General features: G+C 35.3%; 1 protein-coding gene across 1 annotated transcript in view; it reads left to right on the forward strand.

The window, feature by feature from the left end:
* ARHGAP5 (Rho GTPase activating protein 5) overlaps window positions 1-15,643 on the forward strand; it is a 26,462-nt gene extending 10,819 nt beyond the window's left edge. Inside the window, exons 3-4 of the mRNA XM_009573372.1 lie at window positions 8,727-8,874; window positions 15,333-15,643. Coding sequence (XP_009571667.1) covers window positions 8,727-8,874; window positions 15,333-15,643 — 459 coding nt within the window. The remainder of the gene's footprint in view (window positions 1-8,726; window positions 8,875-15,332) is intronic.
* Window positions 15,644-16,609: the final 966 nt, after the last annotated feature.

Here is a 16,609-nt window from a genome sequence, read left to right on the forward strand (position 1 = left end):
CATTTATGACAATTACTTTGAAATTAAACACAATGAAAGTTTCTTAAAGTGGTATTTACTTTCCTCTTGGAGGTTATGGAAAATGTTTTAAAGGCAGGCCCAGAATAAGAAAACATTTAAAGATAATGTGTTTCAAGAAAGAGATGTGACCTTGCTGAAGGATGCTCATTCTGTCCTGATGCTTTCAGACCCCAGTCTTCCAACTTACAAGATGAAATCATGTAAAGGTATGGGCATTAGGACAGATATAGGAAGGCAGGGAATGGATGTAGAGTGATCGTAGGATTCAGGTAAAAAATTGAAGGGAAGAAGGTAAGAGCTGGATGGGTAGGAAGGAGGAAGGGGGAAAACAATAGAGTACGAAAAACAACAGTTCCTTTTTAAAACCCTGAAATTAACAGCCGTACTTTGATCTGCTAACACATACATACCAAACTTTTAAAAAAATCTATTGTGAACCCATGTTATTAAATGCAGAAGTAAATACTCAGAGTTGTTCTACTTGTTGCTATTCAGAAGCACAAGTTTAAAATGTTTTACTGAGGAAAGTATAGTAATGACAAATTTGTGGCGAGCAGGTAATGTTACTTGCGAGGTCCTCTAACATTGCTTACTGCCAAAGGAAATTAAACAATTTAAAACTGGGACCGGTTAAGTAAGTGTGCTTTGGTCTGAATTATTTGCCCATTGTTGTCCATAACACCGTGTTTGTGTCTTCAGATCTTGTTTCTATATACTGGTAGTCAGAACTGGAAGAACCATCCTTGAGCACTGTTTTCAATTATTGCAGAAATAATTCCTCTGAAAACTTTTATTCCCTCATTATCACTATTCTGTAAAACTCCTCCAGAATGTCTGTTTCCTCTGTATTGGTGAGGAATCTTCTTGCAGTTTCCAGTTTTCACCTTTTCTTGTGGTAACCTTTCTCCTGAAATGTTTTTTTTGTTTTGTGATGTCTGTCACCTCCAAACAGGTGAACAGAATATGGCTGCTTCTTGACCTGAGTTTTAGAAGATTAAAAAAGGTTTTGTAATGCCCTCTGAACTTAAGTTTTTGAATGAAGATGACTGAAACTGCGTATAGTATTGCAAAGAATGTCATAGCAGTGCATCATATAATCATAATGTTTGTTGATCTGTACTAGAAATTACTACCTGACACAGTTGTGTGATTGCACCCAGCTTTTTCTTAGCTGCAGTTATTGTCATTTTAGGAATCTTTGGCCTGTTCTTGTTCGTGGTTTTCAGCTAATGACTTCCTACTGTATAGTACAAGTGGTTTATAGTACATGCACATTATAGTACATACACACGCATGTATAGTACATGCACATTATAGTACATGCACATTCCTACTGCATAGTACAGGTTATAGTGCATTCCAGTGCATGATTTTTCCATTAGTCTATGACTTTGTCCTTTTTGTTGTTGAATATCATCCTGTTTCTGCTACTCCAGTTGACACAGTAGTTTCCTATATGCCACCATCAAATGCCTTATTAAAGTCCAGATTGGTAAAACCAACTCATTGTTGTAGTTTCTTTGCCTCTAGAAAAGAATACATGTTTTCAATGGAGAAGGTTGAATCAGTCTAGCATACTGATACACCCACTTTTATCCTTTTGTGTTGTTACCGTGTTTCTAAATGTTCTGAAGAATTTATTGTATGGCCTTGCATGTGCTTTTAACAAGTGGACTGTTAAACTTTTTCTGGTAAGGAGGTATATGAAGAAAAGTGGAGAAAAAGAGAAAAAAGAAAGCAGACTGGCATCAGAGTCATAGGACTCTTTAGCTCGTGTGAAATTGTGTATGTACACTGCGCTTGAAAGCTTTGAAGTGCATATTGTATGCCAATATTTGTTAAGCTGTGATGTGCCTTTTTTTTCCCCCCTACGGAACTTTTTGTGTAAAAGATTCTCTTATGAAAAAGCACCTAGTCCTTTCTGCTGTTGTTACACAAAGTATCTCTTGGATTAAATGCATTTTCCAGAGTGAATTCTCCCCTGTATCAACATGCTTTCTATGTTTGATTATTTGTTTCCTTACCAGTGTTGGCAAACTTGGGAGGAACTGAGCACAGAGTACAATGTTCATAGGCAACTTTGCCTCAGCTGTTTCAGCTTTGCCAAGTTAGACCTCTCCAGCTGAGATGTGTGCTCATTCATCTGTGTGTCTTTTCCAGAAATTGCAAGTGGGAACTACAAGTAGATGTTTATCTCAATTAGAATCTTTAACACTGTCTAGTATAGAACGTTACTGTGTCTTGGTAGACACCAGTCTGCAGCCTTGCAGGCCATATAATAAATTAATTTTGTCTTTAGTTTAACTTGATGAGTTCGGAGATACGGAACAACAGAGAGAAAATACAGAACATTTTAGTAATGAAAGGGCAGTGAACATTCCTAGAGGATAAGGATCTTGCTGGAGGAAGCCATCTTACATCTCGGACAGGAGGAACCCCTTCATGTGTGTGCAATAACCTTAAAGCTGCAACTGTCATGCAGTTTATGCATTGATATGAGGCCCAAACCACAGTGCTCCTTGGCTTTTCATTGTTCTCACCATGTTCTTCTCATGTGTAAACAAACTTGATAGAAATATTTTAAAAATTATTTATCAATTATTATTGATTTATCTATTACTATTATTACTACATTAAATAATTGCAAGTTATTTTTGACCCTTGTCTTAATTTAGTAATTCTCTGTATAGCAGGGAGCCTGTCTGATCTGGAAACCTGTAGCTATTCCATATAATTACAATTAATACCCTTATTATTTAGCTTTGCTATGGAATTGACGAGTATTAAAAATTTACCCATCTAATTTAGAGCTCTTATCTTTGTGAACACTTTGAGTGTCTAATTTAGGCTGTATTTTTTGCCCCTTCTTAAAAAGTATAGTTGTTTTAGTTTTTATCCTCCCCAGTATATCAAGAACAGCAAATATCCTAAATACATTTCTGCAAAGGGAAAGGTAGAGTCTTATCTTGAAATAAATTCTGCAGGCTTCTTGTCTTGTTACAGAGGAATTATTTTGTTAATACATTTGTAAAAGTAGGAATAACATTAGTATGAGTATCTTTCATTTTTTTGTATGGAAGAAATAATTTGAAGTACTTCTGAAAACATATCCTAACTACAGATATCTTGTAAACAATATAGTAAATTAACTGACCAGTGATAATTCTTTGACATGCCATTGTTAAAAGTTATTAAATCTGAAAAAGTTTCACTATTTTTGTTCTTTTGACCAATAGTCAATAGTTTTATTATTCAAGGTCTGATATTTTTTTTTTTTTTTTTTTTTTTTGTGACTGGAGTTTCCAGCTGTGTTGTTAAATTAAATCTGAAAAACAGCCCTTTAAAACCTTGTTTGCAAACAACATTTGTTGCTTCCAAAGAAGATTGTGAATTAAGTTCCTTCCATTTTCCTTTATACTGAGATGATTGTAAGATGCCTTTTAATTTAATCTGAAAACTTCTCTCAGTATTTCAGCAAGAACAATCCGCTAGCACCCGGATGAAATCTCACGTATCTTACTCTGACTTGTTTTAGAACACTGTTTAAGTAGTAAAGGTTTGACATCTATTTTTCTGTGTTTAAACTTGTTTGCTCTCATAATTTCAAAACTATATGAAATTTTATGTTGTAACTATTATTGAAGTAGTGTCAGGAACTGTATAGCCCATGTGTGTTGATCTCAGTTTTAATAAGACTATGGTAGACATGTGACAAGTGGGAGATCAGCTTACATTTTTGTTCAGCTGTTCTTGTGTAAATTCAGTGGTTGACTTAGGGAAGTACTGTCTACTTCAGACTGGAGTGTGCAGTGATTTTTTTTTTTTTTTTTCTTCCTCCTCCCCCTCCTTCAGAGGAGTATAGGAAATATCAAAATCTGTACTTTCAGTTTTCATCTGTTCAAATTTAGCACTCTTAAAATGCATATTTGGAGCCATATGCCTTCTTGAGCCTCTGTAGTTTAAAACTTAGTGTAACAAGCTGGAACTCTAAAAATGGCAGAAGGCATGAGGGGAAGAAAGAGAGAGCATGTTAGGGACCATCATCTGCATAATTCATATGTCGTGTAGTTTCTGATGAGCTAGCCATGAATTAGAGATTACAAATACTTTATTAAGCCTATAAAATGAATGCTGTTCATGGTACATGCTTTTATGAAGTATTTTAATAGTCCTGAAAATATTGACTTTGCCCTCCATGACTCTAGGGCTGACTGCAAATGAAGCAGGCAGAAAATTTCCTTTGTATTAAAAGTAGTAGTGAAGTGTATGGGAGGTGGCTGAGAAATGGCTGAATTCCCCCTTTGATAAATAAATTATGATGGTGGTTTTGGTGGGATGGAAGTGAGAGGAAAAAAAAAGAAGGGGAGCCGCTCTTGAACAGAGAGGACTTGCTAGACTAAGCAGCCCATCCATAAAGGAGCTTGATAGATAGGTTTGGGTAGTTTTTTAGTTTTCTAAGTTAATTTTAAAAGGTTTAAGTGCATTGTACTCTCAAGACTCACAGCTGGCTGAAGTCTCAGCCTAGTTTCTCTCTAGAAGATGAGTGCTGCTTAGCTGGTACCTACAGTCAAGAGAATTAATCTTGAGTATACTTAAAATCTACATTTTCACAGTTTTGTGCTTTTTATAATAATATTTCTAGTTTTGAAATCAAGAATTGGGTACTGTGCCATGCTAGAATACATGTTTTCATGTTTACCTTGTCTTTTATTAAGAGGACTTCAGCTAATCTTTTATAACGCATTTCAGTGATTAAACTACAGTAATTAAAGCAGTATTGCAGGTAAATGCTTTTGGTATCAGCAATGCAAGGCAAGTTTGGGATTCTCAGAGTTAAAATGCTTTCCTGCCAAAATATGTAAGGATCAGCTGGAGGTTTGGCATTAAGCTCTGTTAGGGTATGAAGAGAAGTTGTCTTTGGCAAGAAGCAAGTGGTGAAACCCATGCTGGAAAGCTCAACTTTAGTGCAGCAACCAATTATAAAAAAAACAGATTTATATGAAAACTAAGGATTTCAGCTCTATGGTGTTGGGCTTGTGTTTTAATTACTAACATGAAACAGTGGTATGTGAAACAATGAGCTTTTTGCTAGGAATAACTAACAAAACTTTTCTGATGGTTCTTGTCTTCTCTAACTTAGTGCCTATTAGTCCTTCTTTATTATGATGTAGAAGAAGCATAGAAAATTGTCTTTGCCTAGATTAGTGCTTGCGGTATGCAGTATTAGGTGACTGCCGAATCGTGGGGAGTAGGTGTATTGGGCAGAACTATTGAACTAAAAATACCTGTGGCAACATCATAATATCTTCACCAAAATCTAGGAATTTAGAAATGATTCACCTTTTTCAGGTGCTGTTTAACTAAATTAATAATATAATGCTTAACAGTGTTTTTGTTTAAATATTGTTTCATTAGAGAACTTTTAAAAGTTAATTTTACACAGAAAAATTTATGATATTCATTATCTTGACTAGCAGATTTTAAAGTTCCATGCTATGACTGATGGATCAGAAAAGCTGCTACTTTCTCAGAGTGGGTAACAGGGATTAAAAAAAAAAGGTTTCACTAAAGCTTATTTTTGTTACAAATAAGACCTGTATTTTTTTCCTGAAGTCAGTTGATCTTTTGACAAAGATCAGGTCTTTTGCGTAGTAACATGCCGTTTTGTTCAGAACAAGTTCTCCGCTTAAGTCTAGACATGCAACTTCAGGAAAGTATGGAAGTCACAAATCAGGAAATAACATGGTGGGTTTTTAATACCATAAGGTTTTGTTGTTAATTTGTGGAAGTATTTTTTTGTGAAGATCGTACAGATGGTGTTATTTCCAGGAAGATTTGATCTGTGCTGTCATTGGAGAGTTTACCCGCTCACATGCCGCAAAAAAAAAGGGAAATCATAAGAGAGATATTTTAGTAAATATTGGACAGGAGAGAGACAAAATACATAATGATACATAACGGGAAATAGCTGATAAAATTATAATTTTCACAATTGTCTGCCTTGTCAAATCCTAGTTTCATGTTTATGGAATAGGCCTGCAATGATCATCTCTTCTCCTACTCTAATTCTAGATCAGTTTGAAAAGGACTTCAGAGGTTTTTTCTTTTCTTTTCTTTTTTCTTTTATTCTTTATTCCTCTTTAAATTCTTTAGACAAATTCTCACTTTCCAAGCTGTTTCAGGTAGACGTTTCATCTAAGAAACATTTCTGCTTTTTTGAGTGTATAATGTCATACTTGATATCTCAGTCCCTTACAACCATTCTTCTAAATGCAGGACAATTATTAGAGAAAAACATTCTTTATTTTGGCTTTGCAGACATATTTGATATTTCATACTATTTCCAGGTATTCTACACAGATAATAGTATTCATTACTATTATAATTGTCATAAAAATTCTGTAAAATCCTACTTTATTATTCCATTAACCAGACTGCTTTCCACTCACACCAACAAAATTTGTTTATATTTAATTATGTTATGTCTTAATCAAAGAGACACACACAGTCTTTTTCTATCTGCTGGGTCTGAGTGTTGCTTCATTTATTCTAAGATGGTGGGGATGTGCACCGAACACCTTGGAAAAAAATAATTTCAATTTGTTTTTGCTTTTTTTCATTGCGTTAATTTATGTATCTCTAAAATGATCTTACATTCAACATTTGACAAAAATGTTTTTGCTGAGTTTTACGTGTTCTTCAGCTTCAGCTTGGCCCTTTCAGCTGCTGCTCATCAGAACTGGATACATTTGTTGCCTAAATAAATACGATTTTGCCACTAAAGAGAAAATGGCCAATGAACTAGGTAGAGTACTGGGGACTTCAAAGCAGGGCACTTGTCGCAATGGGAAGGAAGGAAGGAAGAAAAAGCTGTTTCTAATCTGAAGGCACATACTGGTTGAACCATCAATATCTCATCCGAGATGAATAGAAATTATGCAAAGAGTTTACAGTTGAAAAGAATGCTTTGAGAGATTGTCTGCTTTAGTCATGAAAGTTTATCCTAAAGTTTTATCCTACGCTTTTTTTTCTAAACTTCTTATTAAATTTTCAGTTAATGTAAAACTTGGGAAGACATGAATTGCTGGAGAGCAATTTCTTTCTAATGTTTTGAAGAACTCTCTAATAAATGTTCCTTCCTTCTAAATTATAAGTGCCAAACCTTTTATAGAAATCCCAAATTTGAAAGATAAGCCTAACTTTTTGTTAGCCTTCTGTTACCGTGGTCAATCACGGGTACTCTGCTGCTGATTTCAAGAAGCACAAGCTGTCTTACAAAGAGACATTCCACATAAAAAGTGTTACTTGTTTAATTAGGTTATTGAAAGGCTTTGATTAACAGATTTTTTTGTCAAGTGTTGGGGAAGTTCCACAGGTGCTGTAGGGTGACAGTTGGAGAAATGTTCTTTAGGCTGTAGTTTCCACTTACCCCATAGAGTTCAACTTCAGCTCATTAATTCTCAGTGGGCAAGTCAATCATGAATATGTACCTTGCTAACTTGAAGTTCTAGGTAGTCTGTAAGGACTGATTAAGTAAATTTGATGGTACAAAAGTCTAGAAGTTAACCTGTGTTTGGGTGGTTTTTTTTTTTTTTTACACAAAGAGATTGAAATTCAAGACTTTTCTAAATGTAAAACATAGAAATGAGACATGTTTTGTCTTAATAGTTAATTGACGTGTAATCTTATTATAAACTTCTAGAAACCTTGTTATTAAATTCAAATCTGATTGTTGTGCATTTTGTTTTTCTTTTATTTTGTACTATTAGATGTTGACTGAAGAGCTTTTATATGAAAATGTAACTGCTTTTAACTAACTTCTTACTGTATATAAACCTCAAGATAAAATGCTAGATTTTAATAGTCATGTTCATTCAGTTTCCACATTCAGTTGCCACTGTACAGCCAATTGATTGACCACTCTGTATGGCCATCTCTGAATATTTTCATCAACATTCAGAGATGAAACATGGTATCTGATACAATATAATTCTTGTAATCATCCAAAGGTGATTTATCAGTTGAACTGATAAAAGTCCCTGTTGTGGGCGGGCGGGGAGGGAAATCAAAATAAGCAAGAAAACTCTATATGAAACTCATCGTCTTATTAGATTTGATTGGGTGCAAAGCTCATTTTGGTTAAAATCCTGTGCCTGTAACGAAGCAATCATGCTTAACAGGAGTGCCTGCAACTCTAACTCTGAGATTGATTGCTATACATTCTGCATCATCATGTTTCTAGCATAGTTGCAATATAAATATTACTTAGTATCTTTAATGAGACGCATACAGAACACACTCAATTTTTTTTGTGATATGACACTTCACAATCTTATCCTAAAAATTTCTATATAGAGATGTGGTTCAAATGTGAGTGGTGCTGTAAGTTAGTATGTAAAGACTTGTCATAGCACTCTAAACAAGTAGTGTGTTTATTTTTCTTCCTATAAAATTTTAATTACTGGTGCATTGAGTCATCCTGTTCCTAATGTGCTACAAAAATGACCAAATCTATTAGAAGTTATTTGAGTGCTTTTTATCTAATGTATGCTATTTTAAATGTACACTTGTTTTTGTTCGGTTTGCCATAGAGGAATTTTAATGTCTGATAGATGTATGATCTGTTTGTTTTTACTGAATGGTTGCAATATGAGTTAGTTAAAATACTACTTGAATATTACTTAAATAACTCTGTTTTGTTGTAGCCGAAAAAGAAAACTAAGACATTCAATCCTCCAATCCGCAGAAACTGGGAAAGTAATTACTTTGGGATGCCCCTACAGGATCTGGTTACACCTGAGAAACCGATACCTCTGTTTGTTGAAAAATGTGTGCAATTCATTGAAGATACAGGTAAGATAGGAGAACTATTGGAGGAAGGACTTTTCCACTTTGCATAACAAGTAAAGTCTTTCATTTTCTGTTTTAAAATACTGTTAGAATTTTATCCTAGAAATAAATAATTATGGGAAAAGCACATTTTAAAGGTAGAATATGTTCTCTAAATTGTATGTTTAATATGTGATGGTCTTTTGTCTTTATTTACACAAATATTTAATTTCTTTTTGACAAACACTGGAAGTTTAACATTTGTTTCCTATAATTTAAAAAACTGATACCAGTTTCAGAAAGTATCCCTTTCTAATGCCAAATGACTCTTAACCCAATGGCATTCCAGTCTTGCATGTCTCACTTGCCATTGTATTTTACTTCATATATTAAAAAGCTCTGAAATCCACTTTTTCCAATTGCAGGAAACAGGTACTTGGTATGGCTTGATTAGTCAGCTTGCTTTCTTTATTTGCTGGTAAACCTAGTTTTGCATTTTAACTTGTTACAGAGATGGAAACATTTCTTTTCTAAATACTGTGTAATTCTATATGAAAAATGTTAAGCAATTTGTTTAACTTGCAGATTTCCAGTTTAAGGTAAAATATTAACATATATGTGTTTGCACTAGGGTGAAATTTCACTGTATGGTTTTCATCTCTCTCCTTTCTCCCTGGTTGTGTATTTGTCCCCTCTCTTGCTGCTTTCAGCCTTTTACTGTGTGACCATGAGGCGAGTAGGATGATCTTGCTGGTCCAACAGAAGGCTACCTTTGGGAGTGGGGAGTTGTTTTGAGGTTTAGGAGTGACCTGTGGTTGGGTTTTGTTTGGTTTTTTTCTTTTTTGTTTTTAAAGATGGCGAGCACCAGTTTTCAGTTAGTGCGTAGATCTTGCTTGCTCTGACGTTGCATAAATGTTATATTGCTATATTTGAAGCAAATGAGAGCGTGAGACTGGAGCTGAAACATGAGCAGGACCATCTTTTGATGGGTGTCTGCAGTTTGATATTGTTTAGCATAAAGTAAAACAGGACCTTTTTTCAATGTTTTCTTAGTTCTGTAATACAATTTTGGCTGTAAGATGACAGTAACAGTTTTAGCAAGAGTAAAACTGAAGGGTTTTCTTTCTTAAACTAAAATTCAGTTTTACTACCATCTGTAAAAGTACTGCTTCCAGAACAACTACTGCAGGTGGTGAGCCTAACAGCTGTTTTTGAAGACTTATATGCTGCATTATTGTAATCAAAAAAATTAGGTGAAACCTCAGGCACTGATCTTTTGGGAGTCAGAGATGTAAGTATAAATCTGTCTTTAACCTTTACCTCCTATTGATTCCTTGCCTAAAGGTAAGAGCTGTATTTTCTTTCCTCTTGCTTTTGCTTTCCCCACCTCACCCAGGAAAAAATGGGGAAGGAGGAAGAAGGGCAAGGAGTAATAGAATGATATAGACAGTTTAATATATATTTTGTGTTTGCTATTATATGTAGCAAAAAAACCCCAAAAAACAAACCACCATAATTTTATGGGTGAGTCACTGTCTGAATTTGTGTTCTTTATAAATGGCTACATACAGCTACTATGTATAGCTATGTAAAACAACATTCACCAGTAATGAAGGCCAAATGACTTTTTGAAGAGTTTGTAGAATCTAAAAGTAGTATCTTAAATTTGAGCACGTTTAACTTTGTAAGAATACTTTCAAACAACAAAATTATAAATCCAGATCTAATGAAAATTATATTAAAAGTAATGTTGTCTGATATTCGTTGACTTTATGGTAGACTTTTGAAAGAAAGTCTAGTATTTCTCCCAAAGGATTTTCATCCGTTTATGGGGTGAGAGAGAGAACTATAATAATGTGGGAACATGGTTCTTTGTCTTTTTTTCCTCATAGTCATCAAATAACTCAAGCACCCAGAAGATTTAACACTTTTATTCTCCTCTAATGACCTGTCTTTGAAGGATAAGGTGTTTAGTTAAGCTGCTGATGTGTTCAAAATGTGAGGGGCTCCTCAAAAGTGGTGACTCAGGAGGTACTGCTTTTCCTTTAGCTGGTTCAGTATATGTCAGTTCATCCTAGGATGCTGTTGTGCAGCTACTGAAAGCTGGAGAATTTTGATTCTAGCCATATGTGTAACCTGGACAAACATTGTGCCATCTGCATGCTTTGTTTGTGGCTGTGAAGACAGTTGTCCTGCAGTTTCTGTTAAGCACTTGGTAAAGATGGAACAAAACTTCTACTTTTGATCTGTGTTACAATTTTCTCTCTCCTATTCTGGATTCTGTGTAAGTTCTTTTCAACTTCCATATTTGGCTGTGGGAGTTTTATTTTTGTTGTGTATTATTTTTATATTGGGTTAATATTCTGCAGGTATTTGGTAGGTCTCAAGCAGTGTTCTGACAGAATGTATTTGTTGCCTTTGAGAGAGGAAGATGTTCACTTGCATTGCCTTCAAATCCTGTGCTGAGATAGTCTCAAAGTCAGTGATGTGAGTCTGTCTGAGAGAAAATTCCAAAAATACAGTTTTGGAGATGATCAGTCTGCAGAAGGCAAGTCAGGATCTGTTGGCTTCAGGCTGGAGTCCAGAATGGTACCATTCCCATTTGATAAAGCTGTTGTATCAGCTGCTGGGCCCTGGGGAGTCATCCAGTACTTCAGCTGTCTCTTAGCAAGTCAGCTTGCTATCAGTACTAACTGAACTGAATACCAGTGTTTACTAGCATTATCTTTTTAATTAAGAAGTGCAGTCTTCTCCAACTCCTCTTGAATGAGGCTAATCAGTATATTTCTCTTACAGAGGACATATTTGTTTCGCTTTTCCTTTTAAGGTACTTTTATGGAGTTCAGCTCCTTCCTTTTGTATTATCACATGTAATTTGCATTGTGGCTGAATTGCAGGGTTTTTTCGAAGATCTGATTAATCTCAAATTGAAGGGCTAATCTTAATTTTTAATGTTCCCTATCTCTGCCTCATGAAATTATACAAGATGTATAACTGGTGGGTGCTTTGTACCCACTCATCTAAGTTGTGAGTGAGGCTAGAAAGTACGCAGTGTAAAAAACAGTTTTCTCTGCTTTGTTTTGGATGGTGAGATGAGAAGTTGATATCAGAAAGTGTCTTTGAAGATTCTTGCTCCATCATAAACCTTAAAGAATTGAGTGCATGCAGAAAATACCATCAGATTTTTGTTTTATCATACTGTTCTGGAATATCCTCACCAAAAAAAAAAAAAAGTGTGCATCAGTAGAATAGAGACAATTTGGAAAAAGTAAAGTAAATCCAGGAGCTGAAAAGTTCTAGCCTTTTATAAATCAACAGATTTTTCTTTTGAAGGAGGCATATGGAGCTGTCAGGGTAAAGGGAGATCTGGTAGAGATAAGGGATCCTAAGTCACGGCCTACAGATGTAGGTATTTTCTGTGTGTTCCTGTTTAGTTTGGTATTTTCCAACAAGAAGTTTTATTCTGAACTGGTTTAGCTTTATGGAGTCAACTTATTTCTGTTTTTGAAGATAATGTGGGGCTTGAATCCTTTGGAATCTTTTTGATAGTATTGGAAGTAGAAACTGAGGGAGCGAAGTGGTTAATACTTGAGCAGATCTAAACCTTATAAGCAGTAAGTATGTATCAGAACCTCCATTTCAGCAGCAGTGTGTACTCTTGTTGATACTAATACTCTTTGCTGATACAAAGCAGTAATAGCAGGTAATACTCTGTCTTGTTGGGACCAATTGATTAAAAAAATTTTGTACAATACCATGTAAGATTATCTTAAATTTAATAACACTGTCACTTCTGGATAAGGAATAAGGAAAGCTTGGCTAAATATTGCAAACAAACTTTGCTTGTGTATTCACACATTTCCCAGGAAAACCTTTTCTTTATCCAAGCCTTTCATTTTTGAATTAATTGTAATTATAGCAGGATGAGTAATCTTTTGGTTGGCTGTCAGAGCTCTTTCTTGTTGGTTCACTGAACAAGATGATCAAAAGAATTTTTATCTCTCAGGTAAGTAGCTTGATAACGGTGAATTATTAAGTTTTCCACTAAACGTCTTGGTACAAATGTATAATGTTTTCAGGAAAACTTATTTTCTGGTAAAGATATCGTGATCTTATCTGTAACCTTTTACAGACTATATAAACACTTTTCTATCATTAGTGACATAGCATAATGTATAAGATGCTGATGTTTTTATACTTTTACCTCTGTCACATCTTTGCAGATCAGTATGTAACTTGCTCTTGAGGGCAGCTACTTAAACTGACTTTTTGACATTGGTAGTTATTTTCAGTTACGGGCTTCCAAGAGAAGATTTTGACGATACAGTTGTTCTGGTGTATTTTGTTGCTTTCTCCTGATGGGCTGAATAGAAGGTCATTTTGTTACATCACTTGAAATGAACTTAAGTGTATTGGTTTTCTGCAAACTAGATTTATGGAAATGTATTTAGTAGGGAAACTAGAGTTCAGTTTTAATTTTTAAGAAAATTGTAGTGGCTGTTTTTGTATAGAAGTAATGGTGCTATGATAAGATGTGCCAGAAAAAAATGAACTGCTAATTTTTAAAAAAAATTCTATCCAATGTAGACCATTACTTTTTTTAGTACAACTCATTTTTTCTAAATGTGGGCAGCAGAATTGAGATAATTTTTGAACTTAAACTGTTTGTTAACTGTATTAATAGCATGAATTCTGTGTTTCTCTAAGAATTATCATGTAGAGAGTGAGGAGGATATTCTGATACTCTGATAGTTTTGTTTGAGAGAGAGGAACACAGATTTCTGAAAGCTAATTTAATGTTTAACTTCAACAAAATGTTGGTATGAGTTGAATCTTATATTGCAATACTATGTAAAAATATCTATTGGATGTCTTAATTTTTTTAAGTCTAAAAAGTTTACATGTTTATGGCAAGTTTGTAGCTTGAGTGTTTTGTTAGTAACATTTTTATGCTTTTACATGACACCAATTTAATTTCAAGTAATCTTTGTGTGCTATTCAACACGTACTGTTATTGATTATTTTTAACTTTCCCAAACTTATAATAACTTAGGCAAAAATTTCTCATGCTAACTGATAGTATTAGCAGATGAGGTTTTTTTAATATTTCAGTATTCATTTAATTGGTGTTTTGGAATTACATTTTGTATGCATTGTTACGCATTGGTGAAAAATTTGGTATAAATTGCATTTCATTCTGTTTACCAAGGAAGGAAGCATCAAATTAATATTATGAATATTAGCTCAGTTTTGCCATTTAATAAATTTAGCTCTTGACTATATTCAACTCTAATAATAGTAGCAGTATTTTAATGTGTTTTTTCTTCGGCTTTTCAAATATTTTTTTTCAAAATCTTTGTAGGATATTGATATCCATATGCTTCATTGACAAGATTAGAAATTTTAGATTCTGTACTTCATAGAAAACTGATAGCATTAAAATAGTGTTAATTCTGCATGAAACAATTCTGGGAAGAGAAACTTATTAGAATAAGATGTATTTTAATAATTTAGTTACTCAATTTATTTGAGACGAGGAATGGAATAAAGAAGGAAGAATGAATTTGACAGAGCCACATCTCATTTAATGTCTCACGTGGTCTGTGTGGAGAGCTATAGGTGAAATGAAAAATTGTGTACTCGGTATATGTACAATGATTACTGCTTTTGATATTTATACCTTTTTGTAATGCTGTTAAATTTACAGTTTTGGAGGTAATTCGAGTCAAAGGATATTGCCTTCTGTGAATATCCCTCTCACCTAAGTTATACCCAGGTCTTTTACACTGAATCTGCCATGAGGCCAGATTTTGACATTGAAAGTATAGGTAATGCAAAGTTTGTCTCCAGAGAATGAGGATTGGATAGAAATAAGCAAAGAAAATGAGTCAGCAGCGCCACTTCAGGTAAAAAGGCTGGTAAATCATTGAAATATATTCATAGTGGCTGCAAAATCCAGAAATTCAAGATGAATTATCTCCTCTTTTATTCAAAGGGTTTGGGAGAGCTAGGGGCTTTTAGGAGTCTGCTATGTTGGACAGAGAGAACAGAACGGGACAAGAGTGGCCATTCTCCTCGGCCTGGTGTATGAGACCTGTCATTCTGAGAGTAGTTTCATAATAAACAGTGTAACAACCAGTAAGATCCTCTCCTGCTGTATGCTTCTGCCACTTTTCATTTTGGGTGCTTGTCAGACATCTCTGAATCAATGGAGTTCACTGTCTTGGAAAGCTACATCAGCAAAAATGGGCAAGGTCCTGCTGTTTAGTATTACAGCTGGTAAGTTAAGAGTCAAATATGTGTCAAAACAAGTGCAAGACAGGGAGCAGGACTATGCAGTAGAAACAGTGATTGATGAGGCAGGGAGTTAGACCATCTTTTTCAGTCATAATGGTCAGTTAAGTTGACTCAACTGCCCGTGAAGCTATATGTTTAGCAAAAAAATGCATAGGCCTAATTCTGTTACTCTTGATTCTGGATAGATACGGTAACAATAGAGTCAAATAGTACATTTTGTACCCTTGTGAAGTTTGTGAGTGATCCTAGAGTGGGTGGTGTGGTTAATACATTCAAGGTGAGGGCTTCTGTTCAGCGGAAGGTAGACAAGCTGGAGGAATGGGACAACAGGAACCTGATGGAATTCAGCAAGGACAAATGCCAAGTCCTGCAACTAGAATTGCAAGGACTAAACCCCTGCAGTGGTACATGCTGGGGACTTGACTGGCTGGAGAGCAACGCTGCTGAAAAGGATCTGGGGGTTGTGGTGGAGAACAGGCTAAGAATGAGTGACTAGTGCATCCTGCTAATGATGCCTTCTGTATTGGACTGTCCCAACAGAAGGGTAGGCACTATAGCAACAGAAGCGATTATTCGTTTTTACTCTGCACTTGTTAGACCTCATCTGAAATACCACAAGAAGGGTGTTGACAAACTTGATTGAGTCTCCCAGAAGAGGGTCAGGGGCTGGAGCTCCTGACCTGTGGGTTTGTTGAGCTTGGAGAGGGAAAGGCTGAGGAGATACCCAAAAGTGGCTTCCCATACCTATGAGGAGCGTACTGAGAAGGTGCAGCCAGGCTAAAGTACTGAAGTACATGGCAGGAGGATTAGAGACAATGATCATTAAAATAGGAGGTTCCAACTAGAAAGAAAGGAAAAACTCTTGCTCTGAGGATTATTTAAGCACTGGTTCAGGTTGCCCAAAGAGATTGTGGGCTCTCTGTCCTTGGAGATATTCAAGATCAGATTTAGATAAGCAATCCAATCGGAATTCAGCGTTGACACTAGGTGACCTCCTAAGGATCCCTTCTGTGATCACTTCAAAATTGGCATAAAGTAGGGTTCAGTATTTAGGAAACTGTACACCAGTTTGTGTTTTGCAACTTGGGAATTAATCAACAGGAAGGAAACCCTGTCCACACTCGAAAGGAGGGGAAAACAGGCATCAGTTGTTTCTCCTAATGGAAGACTGACTACCAGACGGATGGAGGAGGAGCACATGCGTTAATTTATTAGTGTGTGAGAATCGCTGAAAACTGTAAACAAATATGTTTTGAAATATTCATAAACACATGTTGTGCACTTGAGCAGTATTGCTAATTAAGGTATCTCTTCAAAGGAAACATTATGGGAATTACGTAAAGAATTCCTAAACAATGCAGATAGGACCAAGATGTCAGTATCTTTTGCAGAGTACTTAAGGTACTTATGCTGCTCCTTTTATTCCCCTAGTTTTCTCCATGCCCAAAGTGACCAAACAGCT

Source organism: Fulmarus glacialis, unplaced genomic scaffold (assembly GCF_000690835.1).
Source record: "Fulmarus glacialis isolate BGI_N327 unplaced genomic scaffold, ASM69083v1 scaffold10842, whole genome shotgun sequence".
NCBI classification, from domain to species: domain Eukaryota; kingdom Metazoa; phylum Chordata; class Aves; order Procellariiformes; family Procellariidae; genus Fulmarus; species Fulmarus glacialis.